We start from the raw sequence: 19,876 nt of genomic DNA on the forward strand, positions 1-19,876 counted from the left end.
CTTTATGATGTTTGTACCTCAGTAATCTTTAAAGGAGACATCTACAGTACAGCACACTCAGATTTCACTTTCCTGACTGATTTTCATTACATAAATTCTCAGAAAATTAATCAAGATGTGAATTATAATCAGTCTTGCCTTGCCAAAACTACTCTGGAAGCATTCCGTACTCACACACATACACAAGGCCCTATTCTGTAAATCTTACACATAAATTAGGTCATACTTTAATCAGTACCAGTTCTGTATCAATTTTTATACACACTTCTAATACAAAAAAAATAAACTACAACAAACCGTGCTGCAAATCAGTTCATCATTATCTTGTACAAACCATGAAAATTAGAATCATGTGAGCAGAAGGTTAGATTAATTCTCATTCTCATTACAAGCACAGGTGTAGCACAAACACCATGTAAAAAAGGCAATTAAAATATCTGCTTTTTTCCCCTCCATTAACTGTCTTAGCTCCATGACCAATTAGAAAATTGTTTAATACCAGGAACCTGGCATTTGAAGAAAGCAATTTTCATAGCAACTCTCATAAGAAAAACAACAAAGAAATAAGGTATTTATTTTGGTAAGCCCAGAAGGCTTTTGTTTTTCCTATGTGCATCCCACGCTTGTAGTGCACAGACTTCTAAATATCTGACAGAGTAGGAAGTCCTGGGAGAATAAGGGGCCTTTCTGGTAGCCATATGAGATTGGGGAGCAGTTTTATGCTTGCTAGCTCTCCATAAAAACCCTCATTTAGGAAAATCTTTTCACCCAGACCAACAAGCACACAGCTAAACAGCTTAAATAAACTGAGAACATTTACTAGTACAAATAACCAAACTTTTCAACCTTCCCCCTTCTCCAAAGGGCATACATCATTAGTAGATTAGGTAGCTGGACTCTTACTTCAATAAACTGTTTAGTCAGGTCTTATTTATAAGTATTGGTAAATACCAGACTAAAATAAAACATTCTCACCTGTTTGTCCCACACTACCACTCAGGATGTCTACTTTTAGTACATTTTACACACAGACACTTCCTTAAACATTCTCGGATGTATTTTGTATAAGAAGATGGATTCTGCAAAACAGCCATGTGTTTGGATGCCTTAGGGGTGAATTCAGATGCAAGAACATTTTCCTTCTGGGCAAAGTAATAAAATGACATTCTTGCTCCTCCCACTAGAAGTCAAACTGAGGTCAGCTCCCCATCCTTGTATCTGTTTAAATAAACTGGTCCAGCTGTTTGTTTCCAAAATGCCCTTTAACCTTCTGTCCCATCCTCCCTGTCTTCGTAACAAAATGCTTTGCTTTATAGTAGATTCCAAACTAATATGCATTAAAAAAAGTATCCACTTTAAAGTTTCTTTATTTTTCCTGTGAAACCGAAAGAACACATTGGATTAAAATAGGAATAACTGTTCCACTTTCAGAGAGCAGAATGGGATTCAATTATATCTACAAATCACATCTTAGGGCTGTTCACAAAAAAAGAAAAATATTTAGTTATGTTTGGAAAAGGACTATGTATTTAGGAATAAAACCTCGCCACCACAGTTTTTAGTAAAGAAGGGCCAATAGCAAGAATCACTACTTAAATTTGCAAAATTCTTGTTTGATACAATGATAGAAGCCCTGGTGGCAACAAAAAGGTGGTACAAAAAAAAGTTAACAACAACAAAAAAATCCTCCCATTGTTCTTAGCACTCACATCACTCTCATTTCCCCATTGTTAACATTCAATTACTTTAAAAAATGTTTCTGTTTAAAAAATGCAGAAGGAACCAGGACTAATGCTTAAAAAAAAAAAAAAGTATTTACTTGTAAAACAAATGCTTAGTCAAAACTAATTTTCTCCAAATACAGATCTTCTGCCAACTCCTGTAACAAATTATAGTTCCATTCTGGCAAGCACTTAACCTCATACTTAAAACACAGACATAATTTTACTTATGTTAGTAAAGTTACGCACATGCTTAAGTTTTTGCATAAGGAGTGTTTATTTTCACACTACACCATGTGTCAATAAAGTTACTTTAATGCAGACTCTTTCTCCCTGAATAGCAGAGTCAATAGCTGCTTATAACTAATGTGATTTGTCAAAGTGCAAGTCGGACCTGCCACCAAACTGAAAAAAGTTAACACATTGTGTGGAATTCTGCAAAACAATGCATATGCAAATGGATATTTTTGTGCGGGAAAGAAGCTGAACAGTTGGGCAAATGTACAAGCTCAGAGAGGCTGAATTATTTTTTAAGTTAATCTCATTTTCTTCTCCCTTTAGATAAAACAGCTTCTATTCTCTCTTTGCTAATCAGGCAAGAATGAACAAAAATCTATTTGTGTAGCTTCTCCCCACTCTAAAGAGAACCAAGAGGCAACACTTTTTTTTTAAATATGCATTTTGCTGAACTGTTTTCTTTTAGACTTTTATTCTCCAGTGGTAACTGTAGCTCTCCCTTATTTAAAGGTCTCGCTATTGTGACAATGAGCATCTCTGGTCACATGGGTAAGTCTCAGACCAAAGCCCAGTGATGCAGCAATCTGCCTTTGAACTTTGACCTTCAGCTCGCCTGCCTTCACTGCAATAAACAAGTTTTGTTTCCTCTCATTGAGAGGCAGCATCACCGGTGATGACAAACAACAACAAAAAACCTTTACCAGCCAATAATTTTAGGGTGAAACAGGCTAAAATGCACCAGCCAGAAAGTGAGTATTTTCACCAAGTCACAAAACCCTTCAAAAGGCACATTTTGCAAGTTTCATGTTACAGCCTGCCTGATGTTTCTCACATATCTGCTCTTTTTCCTCTTGCTGCACCTCCCTTTGTTGCTTCTGTAGTCATCTGCAGTGCTAGCTGAAAAAGTGTGTATTTCACACTTCTGTCCATTAAATAAAATGAGGCCCTCCCTTGCTATCACAGTTTTCTAAAGTCACCTTTGCTCATGACTTTACCTCATGGTCAGAGACTTCCAGTCTTCAGTGCAAGCCCCCTAAAGATAGACGTTTAGACTTGATGGCGCATATAAATTTAATCCCACCTGCCCTCCCAAAATACAAACATTTTTACAATATTGCCAGTCTCTGAGCCCTTATGTTGTTCCCTGTCAATTTCACACTGGAGAGTGGTGTTGGAATGCTGGCCAGGGGTTTGCGTATCAGAAGTGGTGCTATTAAGTGCCAGAAAACACTCTGCTTCAATCATTTTGAAGCATGTTCTAGCAAACAGGTTTAAGGACTATAAGAAAACCCACAATACCTATAAAATGGCAAACACCATTGTTAAACCAATGCCTTTTGTATATCTCACTTTTAAAATGTACCTATATACTTTAAAAAGAAAGATGACTTTCAAATAAAGCATAAACAGGCCAGCTAGGATCCATCCACATAAATACTTGTAACAACGTACCTAAGGCTACCAATGGTATCATTTTTACAATAGATTATTTTTAAAAGCATTACCCTGCCTTCAGTTTCAGTCATCAAAACTGCCAAAAAAAACCCACTTTCAGGACTTGCAATATTCTATATCACTTACTGGAATCACTCATTTATTTAGTGTTTCCATAATTTTTTTCAATTTAACACCTACTTTCTAGAATATTTAAATGTAAACTTGTAATAATCCAAGAGTCACAGTTTAGCACATTTCATTGCTGCTTTATTCCTAATTCCCAAATATTTTCAGTTTTGCTTGTTTACGTACTTTCCTGGGCCTTTTTAGGTAGTAAATTAAAGGGGAAAAAAACTTTTGCAGAAATTATTTCCCAAAATTTTCATATTTCGAAGTCTAAAATGTGCTTTAAAAACATCCTTAAAACCACATTCAAGAATCAATAGGTCCCTCTCTAATTTTAGATACACAAAGTAACTGGAGGTTTCCCAACTGTAATCATACTTCCCACCTCTAAAATGAGAAATAAATACGAAAAAAGCTCTTACTGTGGGTATTAAAAAGTTTTTATCTTGAAGCTAGTTAGCAAGCTTAATGATCTATAACCACCATTCATTAACTTTCTATGCTTTTTACACTCCTTTTATTTGAGAAAAAACGGTTTCAAGACACTCAAGAAAGTTGATTCAATCTAAAGCAGACCTCATGAAGCCATGTTTGGCAACTTTTCTTGGTTTCTCCTCCTCCTCTGAAATGAAGACAGACAGAACTGCAATACATCATTTACAACACTAAATAGGAGTAGGGAGGGAAGAGAATACGTGCTCTGCTAACCGCCCACTTAAGAAACGTAATATTGGAATTTACTCAAATCACAGCAAGTCCATCAATCAGATGTATCAAAGTTCTCTCCACAGCTTAGTTTTCCTCCTTTGGCAGTACTGGAATGTTTGTCAGACGAGAATACAGAGGTTTAGGTATTGTGTAAGATAATATTTAAGAGTAAACTACAAATAAAATACTATTCAAAACTACTGATGAAAAACCACTAATTAGCTGACAAATTTGATGTAAAGCACTAATGAAAACCATGTGCTGTTCTGCAATTTTGTTTTAAAAATAATTTCTGACTTCAAGCATTACTATGTGACTCTACAAATGTATTCATATTGTGCATTCAGAAAAGTTTCTTTGAAGCAGGAAAGTGCTATTTATTCTCTTGCAAGCACAACTTGCTAATGTACTGAACATATCAGCACAAAGACAGAAAGGATGAAGACGTGATCAGATATACACACCCAGTGTGTATGACTGGTGTGCCCTACATTTCCTATCAGGCACATAAGAACTATGTCTTTTGTCAGAATCCTGCTTGATCTTCTTTGAATGCTACAAAATCTCCCCCTTTTTCCCCCTCCCCACACCCCAGACAACTTTTTGTTATTCATCGTGGGACACACCCACACTATGCCCAGCCCAAATGAAAGGAATGGTCTCTGGAGAGCTAGGAAGGAGGTCAGGAAGGCATCCTGCCATTGAGCTGGATGGAGGAACTGCTCAGTTGCTATTACCACATCATGGTGGCACTAGTGCCCACTCTTGGTACATGCCCTCCAGAAGGACTGACAACAGATGGGTCTGCATAGTGACAGATTCACCTGGTCCTGGTCCTGCTTCTCCCTTGACCCAAACCCTCACTTGCACCCAGGAAGTCCCCAAAGAGCACAAGGGTAGGGGATACCTGAGTGATCTCCCAGAATTCTACTCCTCTCCAACTTCCTGTGCCACTGAACCATACTAGATTTTCTGTGTCCAGGTGTCTATGGGGTTGGGGAGGGGACAGCAGAAATCTCACTCCTTGACACCACAATTCTTGCAAAGAAGATATAAAACCACCTAAGTGGCCAATTGATGCAAGAGTAAATCCTCAAGCAGAGAAGAGCCAGCAGAGCTAATCCTCTGCTTTTCCCCAATCCAGACCCCACTGTAGAAGCTCTCTGGTGATCCCCAGGTGCCACAATAACCCTTTAAGGATCACTACAAGCTACTAAAAATTAGAACAGCATTAAAGTTGTTCTCACTTACACCAAGAGCTGAACTGATTCTTTACAGCCATGAAATAATACTATGGGCCGAGTTCTGGCCCATCACTGGAAATGGATGTCCAGTTAAAGACATTTCCAATCAGCAGTGCATGTCCTATACCCTGCTTCCAGTACAAATAATCTCCCTGAATGGATGTATTGAGTTGTCTTTCATAGATTATAAAGCCAGAAGGGACCACTGTGAACATCTCATCTGACCTGTTCCTCTAGTCCAGTGTTTCTCACACTGGGGTTGCCACTTCTGTAGGGAAAGCCCCTGGCGGGCCAGGTCGGTTTGTTTACCTGCCCCATCCACAGGTCCGGCTGATAGCGGCTCCCACTGGCCATGGTTCACTGCTCTGGGCCAATGGGAGCTGCTGGAAGTGGCGGCCAGTATGTCCCTCTGCCCGCGTTGCTTCTAGCAGCTCCCATTGGCCTGCAGTGGTGAACAGCGGTCAGTGGGAGCCGCGATCAGCCAGATCTGTGCATGGGCAGGTAAACAAACCGGACAGGCCCGCCAGGGGCTTTCCCTGCACAAGTGGCGACCCCAGTGTGAGAAACACTGAGCTTCCATTTCAGTCTGAGCTTCCATTTCACAGACTTTGCTGGGTTATAGAAGCACACGCTGAAAGGTGCAGACCACACTCCTGGCCTCTAACCCCTGGAATGTCCTTCAACATGCCTGCAGCAGAGTGTGTGTGGAGTGGGGCTTTCATTTGAGGACAGCCAAAACGGGTGTGCAAATCTTCCATTCTGAACTTACTCTTCATCTGTGGCTTTTTCACATATGCCTACAGGCGGGAAAACCAAAAAAATGGTCATCAGAGCTGGATGAATTCTAGATATAGGCCTGAATATAAATCCTGAATCCTAAAACTCTGAACTAGATTTGAACTTTGTAATTCAGGATCAAGTCTGCTGCATACCAAAATCTACAGTACAATCAGGTTGGTCTTCAGAAGATAGCTTTCAATCTGGCGACTTCGACTTTCTGTTCTATTGCATGGATTGTGCGGTGAAAGGATAATGTACTGAATTGGCTTTCAAATCTTATTGCAAACCACTGGCTATTTCTTTAAAAAGACTATTCCCTCTCAGGAATATCTTCTTCTGATCTGGTATTTCAATATCATCTATTTTTTTAGTTGAATGTAGTAGCAGTGTCTGATTTTGATCTCTGCTGTCCTCCTGTGTCCACACAAGAGGCACATGCACAGGCAGCAGCAGTGCAAGTTTCCCCACTGACACTCTAAACTAGAGCTGGACAAAATACTTGCAACTCATCCATTCAAGCTTAGCCAAGGCTCTGAGATTCATTGCATTTATGGACATCGCAGCCGCAGCCTCAAAAAGCTTGTCAATGTAAGTGGGGGGCTTCTAGGATTCCATCTGGCTTAGCACATATACCATGAGCACCGCTTTAGTATGTAAAAGTCCCTCAGACAAACGACCAAAAAAGCATATAGAACTTCTCTCCTATCTAGTCCAGTGTCTTGTCTTGACCCTGGATCTTCCCCTCCAAGAGGCTGGTGGCCCTCTTCTGAGGTCTAGTGGCTAGTTCACACAACAGCTTCTTTCCAGTTGGGAGCCTTGCACAGGCCACTGTCCCCTACTCACTACTTATAATGGATCTTATGGGAGAGTGGGTAGATGCGCCCAGTCCTGTGGCCCACAGTAAAGAAGTTAGAGCAAGCTGACTGTTCACACTACTAGCTGCTAGCTCAAATTACCAAGGATTGAGAAACGCTCTTGTGTGTGGAGGCTATGGATCTCTGCATTATGTCCTGTCCTCCAGCAGACCACTTACGAATTAAAGAACCAGCGTCCCATATCAGATGCTCCCACCCTAACGGGTCACTGGAGTGAACTGAGAGCAGCCAGCCAGACCCCTGAAGAGCCTCTTAGGGGCATACAGCCACAGAGCCTCTGAAAACAAGAAGAGAATACAAACTGAAATGCTACAATTTGATTGTGAATCCCACATGCAATGAACCAGGTAGAGTCACCCAGCAACCCATGTCCTGGCCCTTTAGGTAGGAGAAGGTAGCTCAGTTTCCATACTGATTTGGTCCTTGCTGTTGTTGCTAAGACTACGAACAAAGGTGGCAGTCGTGGTGGTGTTTTTGTGACGCAGACATCTGTTTAATAGAAACTGGTCTGAAACCACCAATTCTTTTTGCATCGACCATGAAAGAGCATCGGCTAGTAACAACTCTCAGAGACTACTGATCTATTTAAACATCACTTAATGTACTGTTTCAAAATTTTGTCTGGTAATGTGATTCTCATTTTGCTTGGAGATTAATTTCCATGAGTGGAATCTCCTAGTCATGACATTTTTTTAGGGCAAGGAGAGGAGAACTGATGTCCCCAGAAAGTGGTATGATCAAATGTACATGGGCAGGTCAGAGGAATGGCACAGAGGAAGGAGGCTTGTATGGTCTTAGGGCACACAAAGCTTATCACAGCTAGGTCCTCAGCTAATCTAGATCAATGATGCTATGCTGATTTACACCAGCTGAGGAGCTGGCCCTTTTAGGGCCAGGGGTGGAATTATAACTAAATATTAAGAGGCAATGGATCTCACAGCATTTTAACCACTGAAACTGTTATATGACCTAAATGCTGTTTAGGACTGCAGTGGTAGAATTTTTTTTTAAATGGTATCTGCTGTTTTCTTTTCTTTCACTAAAAAAAGACCCCAAGGGCTCTTTAAGTGTTTAATTCTAATACAGACAGTGATACAGAATTTCTGCAGGATTATTTAAGACCAGACTGGGCAAAAAGCACACCCTCAAAAGCACTTCCTTCCCATATGCCTCTGGCTCAGTTTCACTTTTGAGAGGAGAAAATTGTTTTATTCAACAAGGAGGCAACATTTGCCCATTTTTAATATTTCAGGTTGACTTTTTAACTACTCAAAAATGCAGTTTGATCTCTGTAGGTGCAGCCTAGAGCAAGTTTATGATGTAAGTGAGGGAGAGGGTCTCTGAGGGCACAGTTCTTAGCTTGTCGGGGTTTCAATTCTTAAGGGTTAATCACTGTACACCAATCTCAGCAACTGTTGACACAAAATAGGTGGAGATCAGGTCTGTGCAAGCAAAAAATACCAGAAAGGCAAACTGTATGTAAACACACTTAAGACAGATTTGACAAGAATAGACCAAAACCTGACTTGCAAAGAAATGACAAACCATTACTTCCCTCCTCCTCCACTTCCCTCCCTGAGATTACTTTTTCTAACAACAACAAAAAAAATCCACACTCTCTTATTTTAAAGAAAAACTGTAAGCATGTCAATGTGTTTGAGACTGCTTGGCAGGGATTGCCATAATGTATAACATGTCTTATATGTTTTTAAAGAATAACTCTGTTTACACATAGCATATACTTGGGTTTCAATAGTATTTTTTTAAACAGAAACTAACAAACAATTCTGACCTAGACCCTGATACAGCAGAATAAAGCTCTTGCAAAAGAGGGAAAATAAGCAAGTGAAAAATGTATGAACAGTGCCTTTTAATCTTATCTTCATGACACCTGACAGCACATTAGTTATAGAATATTAATGCATCCACTAAAAAGTTTGTCATGTACAAAACTATCATAGAAAAAGATGGAATGCCTGGGGGAAAAACAATGTTTGCTACCTATTAACTGCTAAAATGCCAAAAGTCTTGATTGTCATTCTCTCGGCATGTTTGCTTTGTCTGTAGAGTGCAACATTCTGCTAAGGGAGCTGACTTTCCTCTATTTAAAAAGTGTGTGAGATAATATACATTTGGTAATTGCTATCTGTCATTTAATTTATTTGCTGCGTACTCAACAGCGGTTGATTTGCTTACAAACTAGTGGAAAATCACTAGAAGTTCACTTTTCTTTTTTGTTGGCCCCACGTATCCAAGGAAGGTCTTTCCATATCTAGCAAACAGTGATATTCAGATCGGTACAGAGGGCAAGCCCAAGGGGTAGGCACCACTGGAGTCCCACTTAAGGCCTATTTTGAGGGTTTAAATAAGTTTTGTGCTAGTTCTCTGCACAGAGGTGAATTTTACCCAGAAGGCCTATGACAAAAGCAGTGGTTCAAAGGTTTTAGAACAGATCACGGTAAAGATCATCAGACCAAGTTTTGGTTACTTTTTGTGCATGCCAACTGAAATTCACCTCTGAGCAAACTGGCTGGCACAGGGCATCAAAACAGAGCTCAACATGGCTTGTAGGCCTTTTGTTGGTCCTTTGTGCAGGGATGAATTTTACCTGATCTGCACACCAACAAGTTGTCCATGATCTGCCTTATCCTTCTGTCACAATGGGATGTGTGGTCTCCCCAGTTCTGTCTCATTTAAAACTGCACAGAGTTCCTGTTCCATTGGACCTTTGCAACAAGAGAGTTGGTAACAAGTAGGGGTCTACATATTTATGGATATGCACACAGAAAGTCATCTGACCAAGTCATGACCCACATGCAGAACCCTCTTTGGAAAAATAATATAGGGAACAAAGAGGGACTAGCTGTTGCAAGGGGTTTCCAGTATTTCCACAGCTAGAACACCGGAATAATTTTGGTGCTGGTGATTGTAACAGAGAATATTTAACTTGTCTTTAACGGTTAGCTTGAATGTAGTCTCTGGGTATTACTCACCCTTTCTCTTTTGTACATACTACTGTATGTGTGTCTCCTTTTTCTGAAGTGGCAGAAACTGCAATGTTGCTAAACAACCAGCCAATGATGTACCATCAGCTCTACCAAGGTTCTAGTACTAACCCTTCCTATTATCAGACAGGATATTGATGATCAGAAAGATTGAACTGAGGCCAATGCACTGGACAGTACAACCTTCTAATGTATCAGTTATTATACATTACCTCAGCCTGTATATTTGTCCACACTGACTTGTGAGTTTTAATCTTGATTCAAAGGGTTTATAGTCTTGAAATGTGTGAGGTAATTCACACTCCCTATGAACTCCGCTCTATTTTAGTCTGGATCCAGGGACAGCCTTGGGGACGTTTGAAACAAATGGCCTCATGGGTTACTCATAGATGGCAAGAATTTTGTCTGTGGGCATTATAATCTAGTCTAGTTTGGGGGCACCAAGAACTCCAAGACTGCTTTGAACAAAGAATGGAGGACAAATCAATACCATAGCCATGTGGTGTAGATGGTAACATACTAGAAGATAGTCTTGAAGAATGATGGGTTCCCCTCATTTAAAAATGTAGTCCCAGAAGAAAAATGAGGATGGCTTTCTGTATATATACTGTAAGTACCTACCACTTTTGTAAATAATTTATTCCTCTTTTGTTATTTAAAGTATTTTAACCATATAAATCATACTTAAGTCTGTAGTGTAAAACATAAAACTAAATACATTTAAAAACAGCTAAACTGTAGTTTTAAAAATATGAATTTACTGTTTTTTTCCCTTAAAACCAGACAAATGCAGCACCAGGGGCACACTCCTAAGATCCTCTGACATGACAATACCTGATGGATTCTAAATTCACAAGTCTTCTCCCTGAAAGCTGTTTGCTCAGCTTTCCTAACAATACCTTGGTTGTCTGGCAACTCTCCAGGTCTGTCTAAGGCAATATGCAAGCTACACATTTTTGACTGATTTCAATATTTTCTTATGAGTGAGTATACAGTATTTTACGTAGTGAGTATTCCTGATTACTGTAATTTAAGAACCAAGAAATAGACTACAGATGTAACACTATTATTACAATTGGCATTCAAGGTGAAATGCACAACAATTAGCCAAGACTTAGTGAAAACATAAAAGTAAAAATCTGTTTAAAAAGCCCGGCACATGGTACATTTAGAACAGCTAATTTACCACACGTATTCTGAACTGTTTGAATAATCAAACCATTTACTCAGCAAGATTCCTTTTTATGGTTGGTGGGCTGGGGGGGTTCACTTCCCCTTCACAGAAGCCTACCTTCTCACCTTAACGTTGCTTAGGAGTAACAAACACAACACAATGTTTAACTACTTTTCATATTGTACATTCTCTTTTACATCTGTTTTTCTTGCTTTAACATCCTTCCTGTGTTTTAGTATTATTGACAAGCAATGTTGTAACATCTGTAAATGTATTATTAAATTATATTAAGAAATAAAAGGGAGAACAGAAATCTGATGATCCTGACTGATGGCTGAAGTTATGTTAATCTGTGAATGTTTGAACATTTACAGCTAAATATGTACCTGTATTTACTCCATTTCTTCCTACTCAAAAAAGTATTTATTACACAGATTCTAACTGCAGCTTGACCTTTACTAGTTTTATCTGTTTACCATAATAAAAGAAGTAACAGATCAATCTTTAAAAAGTGCATATTTTACTACCGATGACTGGAAACTCAGTGTGAAATGGTTTGTAAGGGCAATAAACCAAGTGTGTTTTGCCCATTTATTCTATTTCGCAGTTTTGTGAAAATGCATTCCTGTGTAGATGACCAGCGCCAGATGTATGCATCACTTAAAGCAAGCCCACTTATCCCTAAAAATAGCGTTTAAGTGGATCTCAAGTGCTGCATTGGTTCTATGGTGACCCTCTGAACAGGGATGAATTTCACTCTCAGTGAAGTAATTTAGCTAAGATGGTATGCATTCCAAGTACCCAATTCAACTCATAGGAAATAGTGGAAATGGAAGTCTTTCCCATTTACATCAACAAGAGCTGGACTGGGGCCTAACTCTGAACTGTGGAGTTACCTCTGTACAATACTACCTCCTATGTATTTCTATGTATATATTTTTAAATGGGCCAAAATCCAGGCACCCAAAGCTAAACCCTACATTACTGCAGGTGAGCAGAAGAAATCTCTTGCTATTGGGCCCCAAATCTGACAGACCTCAAAAAAGACCCGAAGAAGAGTTCGGTGTAGCTTGAAAGCTTGTCTCTCTCACCTACAGAAGTTGGTCCAATAAAAGATATCACCGCACCCATCTTGTCTCGAAAAAAACAGGCATTCGTCTATTCCACACATAACCACTGGGGCCTGTTTACTCATGACCAGCAGGATCTGGTCCGTTGCTTTAGCCATCCCTTCTCCCAACCCACTACGCAAAGAGAGGAAGTGGAGAGAACTTCCACTAAGTTCCTTCTTCCTGCCCAAAGTGAAAAGGGATGAAGACTATACTCCTGTCGCTCCTCCCACTGCTGAGAAGTAATCCTTTTACCTCTAGGCAATGGGGAGCCTCCTTCCTACTGCCTGATGGGGAAGGGCCATACAATCCTCTCTCCTCCATAGAGAATGAAAAGGAGTCCATGGTTCAAGTACCACTCCATCCCACAATGCCATTTCCATATGGATTGCATTCCATGCAATTGGGGAAACATACCTTGTGGTGCCCATGTTAAAAAAATTCTTACAGCTGCTTCCTTGAGAAGCTCTAGCTCCTCCATGCTTTGGAACTTGAAATTTGGCAGAGGGGAGTTGTCCTGGTGTCAGGGATGTGCCATTTGATATCTCAGTGAAAAAAAGCAGCCCAAATTTGGCCAAATCATAAACATTTGAAAAATCTCCATTTGCATATGCTCAGTAGAAGACTGAATTTGGAAGCTAAATTCTCCAAATATTCTGTCTGTACTGGGCATGCTCCAGACTCTGGGGTTGTGCAGGACTTCCTCTGAAATTGCTGTTCCAGGTTACGGTCTCACTGGGAACTGAAAACAGGCAGAGTGTCTCGCCATGCTTTCAGAGTACATCTACACTGCAATTAGTCACCCATGGCTGGCTCCTGCCAGCTGACTCAGGCTCACGGGGCTCGGGATAAGGCGTTGTTTAATTGCAGCGTAGATGTTCCAGGCTGCAGTCTGAGCCCTGGGACAGTCCCACCTCACAGGGTCAGAGAGCCTGGGCTCCAGCCCGAGCCCAAATGTCTACACAGCAATTAAACAGCTCCTTAGCCCAAGCCCGAGTCAGCTGGCAGAGGCCAGCCACAGGTTTTTAATTGCAGTGCAGACATACACTCAGTGGTCCCCTGCTGGTGCCCAAATAGTGTGGAAGAAAAAAGCAGCCTGATCTGAATATAGAGAGAGAGAACATGAGCTGGACTTGGGACAGCAGTGAATAGGTTGAGACAAGAATCCTTGCTAGATAAGGAACTAAGATGAGGACCAGGGACAGGCTGGAGGGGACAGAAGAGGTCAATGAGGAAGGGAACAGGGACAGCAGAGTCTTCAACCACTAAGCACATTCCCTTGCAGAACCAAGATTCCTGAGTCTCAACATTCCTTTGCTGTTAGAAAACAAATATCAAACCCACTTCTCTCTAGTGAGTGGTCTACCCAGAGGATGACAACATACTAGTGCTATCATTTACTCCATTAGCTCAAGTAGGAGAGATCTGAACTGTGGACTCAAGTTCCCAACCCTGCTTATGACCCATATGGGTGATGGTATTATTCCAGATGATCAGATTTTTTATTTTTTCATTACTTTGTAAAAAAACCTAAGAAATTACATACTAAAAATCTACATTTAAAAAAAATTAATGTCAGTTGTGACTGAAACCTTAATTTGGTCCTCTTGTGCACAAGCATTATGATACAGTCTTTAATTATATGCTCACATACTCTTTTCCCACAGGGCTCCCTAACTCATTCAGTGCACAGGCTAGACTGTGCTACTGTCAGTTTTCTGAAAATTCAGACCATAGGCATCTCAAATTGGGTACCCAAAATTTTTCATCTTAATCTTTCTGAGCCTCTGTCCTCCATCTGTAAAATGTGGATAACAACACCCCTCACCTCAAAGAGGTGTGAAGATTAGCATCTTAGTGCTTCACAAACATTAATTAATTAGACTGATGAGCACCATAGAAAAGTCCATGAGGAAATTAATAATTCTGTCTTCAAAGCAAGGTTTGAATAGCATGAAGCAAATGAAGCACCGAATGAGCATAAAACAAAAGTGAATAGCTGCTCATTCCGTGTGTACTATTCATCCTGTGCACTGAATGAGGCAGGGATAATGTGGAAAAAATAGTACGTGATCATTTATTTTAGACTGTTTCATAATAGATACGCACGTGGGGGCTAAATAAAGATTGCACAGGCAACCTTAAGTTTGGTGTTTCCTAACTTTTGAATGTTTGACTTTGCAGCCTTACCATTCTTTTACTCTGTCTCTCTGTGTGTGTGTGTGTGTGTAATATATTATATATATATATATATATATATATATATATATATATAATACACACACACACTTGACATTGAATACACTTGTGTAGCACTTGATGAGAATTTCTTTCCCTCCTAAAAGTGCCACTAGTAATTATTTAACATTAGCTCTTAACAGGGATAGATTCAGGTGGGATGCACTAAACAAGGAAACTATAGATTGTTTGATATACCTTATACTAGCTCTCCGCTGAAGTAATAAGTGATTGTATTGCACTTTCTGGAAGTTTCAATCACAGAGCAAAAGTTTTTATCACAGGGGAAAAACATCTTATTACCCTCTACTCTGTCAGATCCTCTCTATGTCCATATATGCAACACTGTCAGCAATGATCGAGTGCCCCTTCTAGTTCATGTTGTTATGCTCTGAACCTAAACCACTAAGGGGTTAAATGACTAACGAGAGAATCACTTGAATGGGTGATTTAGACTAGCAACATACTGAACTCTGCCACTATAGTTCCTACAACAGGCTTTTTGCTACACAATGACATATCACTCTTTCGACAACAGAAATATCCAATAGTTCCCAAACATGGTTCCAAATGCAAACACTGCTTGGCTTACAATCAAAATCTTTATTTATAAAAATCACTTACCTGGCCAATTCCAATATAAAAAGTATTTCAGTTCAAAACTTCTGCATTTTTAAGATATCTGTCCTGCCACTGATAAGTTTTATGGGACATCTCATACCTTCAATCCATGCATGCAACCTACTCTAACTTCAAGTGGAGTTGTGTACGTCAATTGAAGGAACAACAATGTTTCTGAATGCATGTGAAAAATCATCCTCTTTTCACTAAGAGTTTGCAAAGAAAATTAAAGTACACAATTAGCATTTATTGTAAAGGCATCCAAAATATCACAGAAGATATAGATCAAATGCTTTCAAACTGCATACAACAAACCTTCTCTTACTGACTGTTTTGTGGCAAAGTTATAATGCTATCCAGAAAAATCCAATGTTCCCACTCTGGACTAACTACCATACTGCTAGACATGAGTTTATGTTTTTCATGCACATTTCATGTATTCCCACATGCTATGTTGCTGCCAATAATTTATGACTGATCTGCACCCAGGCTGCCCTTCAGCGTTTTACTTAATCTTTGCAACAGTGATTTACAATGACTCATCATTAATACAAAAATGTACATGTGTGTTAACAAGTTTGGAAGAATCTAAGAAGGAAGGTAAAAAAAATTTTTGAATGTTGTGGCTGAATGACTTATGAGCTGAAGAAAGGCAAAGTAAACCATAAATGATCTGTTTGCTGTTCCCTGCAGCAAACAACTCAGGCAAAATAATTTGTTCTCATGCATATCTTGTTATAAAAAATATATTAATAAAAATGTTGGGAAACATTTTCATGTATCATCAACATTCAAATTAGCTGTTTATCCCACAGGTAGTTTTAAGTAGTCCTTTGCATGGCCTGCTCTCTCAGACTTTCAGCCATAACATCCATTTTTTGAAACTGTCCTTTTTGAAAGCCTGTGTACTGCATTTTGGCATTGCTGCCCTTTCAAAAATCAATGGAATCAAACATGGACGCACAATTTAAAAATGTACTTCATCAGCTCTCCAGTTTTGAATCATTTGAGGGGGAAACTGTCTCAAGAATGAGTACCACAATTTAACTGTAACTCCATGGGAGAATTCTCAAAGTGGCACCTGCAGGATGACTGCCCTACATCCAGGAGACTTCAGTGAGACTGTATTTTGACCTGCGTTTATTTTTTTCTTGCACACAGGGAGATTATACAGACATTTTTGACACAAAACCAAAAAATATTTTTTCAATTATAGGGCAAGTTGGGTAGAAAGAGAGACTACAACGTCACTCAGGATAAAAATCTACTAACGTTAGTTCAAAAGCATGCTGCGATCATCGTCTCCTAAAACTTTTCGTAGGCCACCCTAAACTGACTATTTGTCCATAGGAAATCATAGAGTTCAGTCAGATCCTCCATTCATATTTTTCCTTGTTGACTGAAAGGACTGACTTTTTATATTTCTCTTCGTAGTTCGTGGCCTTCATTCATAGACTCAGCCTCCAAAGGTTCACCCAATATGAGATTTCTAACAAAGGCAGATACAATTTCAATATCTCTATGGCTTACATACGGTAGCTATGCTCACAGAATATTTTTGGAAGCATACGAAAGACTGAAAGCAAAGCAAATGCATCCGTAGGAGCAGAATTTGAGGTAAAGGATAGTATGGGTTGACGTACCAACTGTACATAGTTACACATTTCCAGAGCCTCTCCAATGCAACAATCTTTACTCAGCCATTATCATTAAGTAGGAGCCCTGGTTATCTACATGGCCCCTAAAATGGACAAAACCACCGATTATTCAACTTAAGGACAACAATACAAATTAAGATATTGATTGGACAAAGGGTGGTGTAATAAATCTATAACAAATAAAGATACTTTCTTTCCCTCCCTAATGATTTGGAATACTGAAACCAAATTTGCTATTAAAATATATATGATGATATTTTTAGGACAACATGCTTTTTTCTTTATACAGTAAGTATCTGGAAGCACACTTCAGTATATAAGGTATTCTGTATTTTCCTTTAATCAGTGTCTTACAAGGCTGAAAAAAAAATTGATCTCCTAGGTCTGCTGTGAGGTCACAGAAACTGATAACCCTTACAAGCTATGCTTATGTGAGTCTGCCTGTGTCTCACAGATAGTGCACTTTGTAAATTAATCCTCCAATGGCAAATATATTGTAAGTAGCTTGTTATCTCTAAAGTACTAAATTGAAGAATACATGGGATTATATTGACAGAAATTACATTTTCTGTAATGGGGTTTAATATATCTGAAATCTCTCTGATAGGCTCCTACTCTCTCTCACCAACGAGGGTTTGTTAATGTAGGTGCAATGGACATCAAGACAAAATTTATTCACTAAAATGGATTAGGCCATGTAATCAGAGCTTCAGTAATATTAATCTCTGACACTTCTTGAATGAAGGGGGAGGGAGAACAACTTTTGTCTGCACCCTTGCACTTCTGACTCCCTTCCCCACAGCAGGCTTGCAGCTTATGTTGGCAATTCCTGGGTATTACTTCAAAGAGGATAAGGTTTCCCATCATAAACACTAATTCAAAAATATTAGAACAATTAATTAGAATACTTAGATTCACGGGGTTTTAGGTTTTGATACACTTCAAATGTGACATTTGTTCTGCTATTTTGTATGAAACCTGGATTTCAGTTACAGTACTGTTGCAGTAACAAAGGATAATAAATCAGACTTATTAAAAATAGTCTTGATGCTACAATTTTGTACTTAAATCGGAATACCCAGCCACAAATAATAAGCAATTTAACATCAGCTTCAGAAACAGCAAAGGTTTAATTTTTTAAAGCCACCTCTGCTATAACAAATCAAGGGTCCCAACTATCCTTACTTTTAAGTTAATAAATTAAACACACAATTTTTTTTCCTGTAACACTTCAGTGGGGAAAAGGCAGATTTTCCTTAAAGTTTGTTTCAAGATTTTCTTTTCTTTCTTTTTAAAAAAACTCAAATACACTGAGAAGATCCCAAAATAACTTTGTTAGTCAAAAATAATAATTTGATATAAATGGTGATGGACTCAATCAATACAGCCTGAAGAAAATGTACAGAGTGGCATGTATCTCACTTACATTTTCTGGGTCTCAAGTGATTGATTTCTTAAAGGATGGGTGGGCAGACACAATTATATCCAGGAAAAACACAGACATGCATATAAACTGAAATGTAACTATTTAAAGAGCTATGGGAAAGTAAATACTATATGTTTTCTGCAGCACTAAAACTATAGTTCCCATAACTGAAACCATTCTGTAGGCCACATCACATTTGCATCAATAAACTTTCACAGAAAGCAGACAACTGCAGGGCGTGTCAGCAGAATGCCAATTATTAGAGGCAGGTTGCTAGCGTCAGAGTACTGGCTGTGGGAAAACACTGAGTAAAATTACTTACCAATTGTTCACCTGAAGTATAGTGAGCCCTGTGTCTTGTGCCAACTGCTTTTTCTGTTCTTCTGAAGGGTACGGGTGCTAAAAGATACCAAAATAAATATATAGATTTAAAATGATTGTTTTATTCACTTTTAATTAATAATAAAGTCTGACGTCTATTTAAAAAGGTGAAAATGCTGAGGTGTGTCACTCTTTTGTAATTATTAATGGGCTACTACATCATTTAATTAATGGCAGTAAAAGACAAGCCAATTATAAAGATTAGTGAAGTGTAGAAATAGCTGCTTAGGATACTGGCAGTACCTTGATACTCAGTGCAGATATTTGTTGCAGTATCACAAAGTTTTGTGATTGCCTTATGTGAATTATTAAAGTCATGTTACTGAGGGTTTTTTCAGCATTTCACTATATATATAGTGGTGCTTACATATAGAGTCTGATTTAATGAAGGGAAATCTTATCTGTGCCTGAAAATAATTTGCAAATAAGATCAGCATCTTGAACAGCAACAAATGCTGGGATTTTGAACATAGGCCAACATAAGGTCAATGATCAGCACATTTTTGTCTGACATTAACATAACTGTGCTACACTAATCATGAGAGACAGAAAAAAAAATACTAGTTTAAATGAAGACAATATTAAAATTAAATCATAAGTTACAGTTCTTGTGAGAATTTGATTGCTTTCTCAGAAAATTCACTAATGCATGAATACAAATTACCGGTACTTAATAAGTTAAAAGCAAAAACCACATCCACGTCTGAATTTAGAAACAACTTTGCCAGCATTGTTTTCCTTGATGTTAAAGTATTATTATCCTTAAAGAAAATGAACCAAAACCACAAATACAGCAATTCTCAGGAACAAATGTCATTTAGGGTAATCTATTCTGGCCCTATACTATAAGTAAAAGTACCACTAACTTGAAATTTAAATGCCAGAGTACGTGGGACTAACTTCTGGACCGCTACATGACAAAGTTATTTTAAAATTCCAGTAAAATTATTTGATAAAATAGATTTGACAGGTCCAAACAGCACGTTAACAGTTGCAACACTCTACTGTATTATGCACACATCCACTTTTTCACAAAAAACATTCCACTGTTCTTTGGCGTTGCCATTAGACGTAATATTGCAGAAGATGTAAATGAAAACTTTTTTAAAATATAGGAATTTATAACTCAAAATCCA

At 38.7% G+C, this 19,876-nt stretch overlaps 1 protein-coding gene across 2 annotated transcripts in view; it reads right to left on the reverse strand.

The window, feature by feature from the left end:
- MEIS1 (Meis homeobox 1) overlaps positions 1-19,876 on the reverse strand; it is a 129,170-nt gene that overhangs the window by 7,092 nt on the left and 102,202 nt on the right. For both annotated transcript variants that reach the window (XM_032806538.2, XM_032806537.2), the window contains exon 9: positions 18,682-18,758. In XM_032806538.2, the coding sequence (XP_032662429.1) occupies positions 18,682-18,758 (77 nt within the window). The remainder of the gene's footprint in view (positions 1-18,681; positions 18,759-19,876) is intronic.

The sequence above is a fragment of the Chelonoidis abingdonii genome, chromosome 3 (genome assembly GCF_003597395.2).
Source record: "Chelonoidis abingdonii isolate Lonesome George chromosome 3, CheloAbing_2.0, whole genome shotgun sequence".
Classification (NCBI taxonomy): Eukaryota; Metazoa; Chordata; order Testudines; family Testudinidae; genus Chelonoidis; species Chelonoidis abingdonii.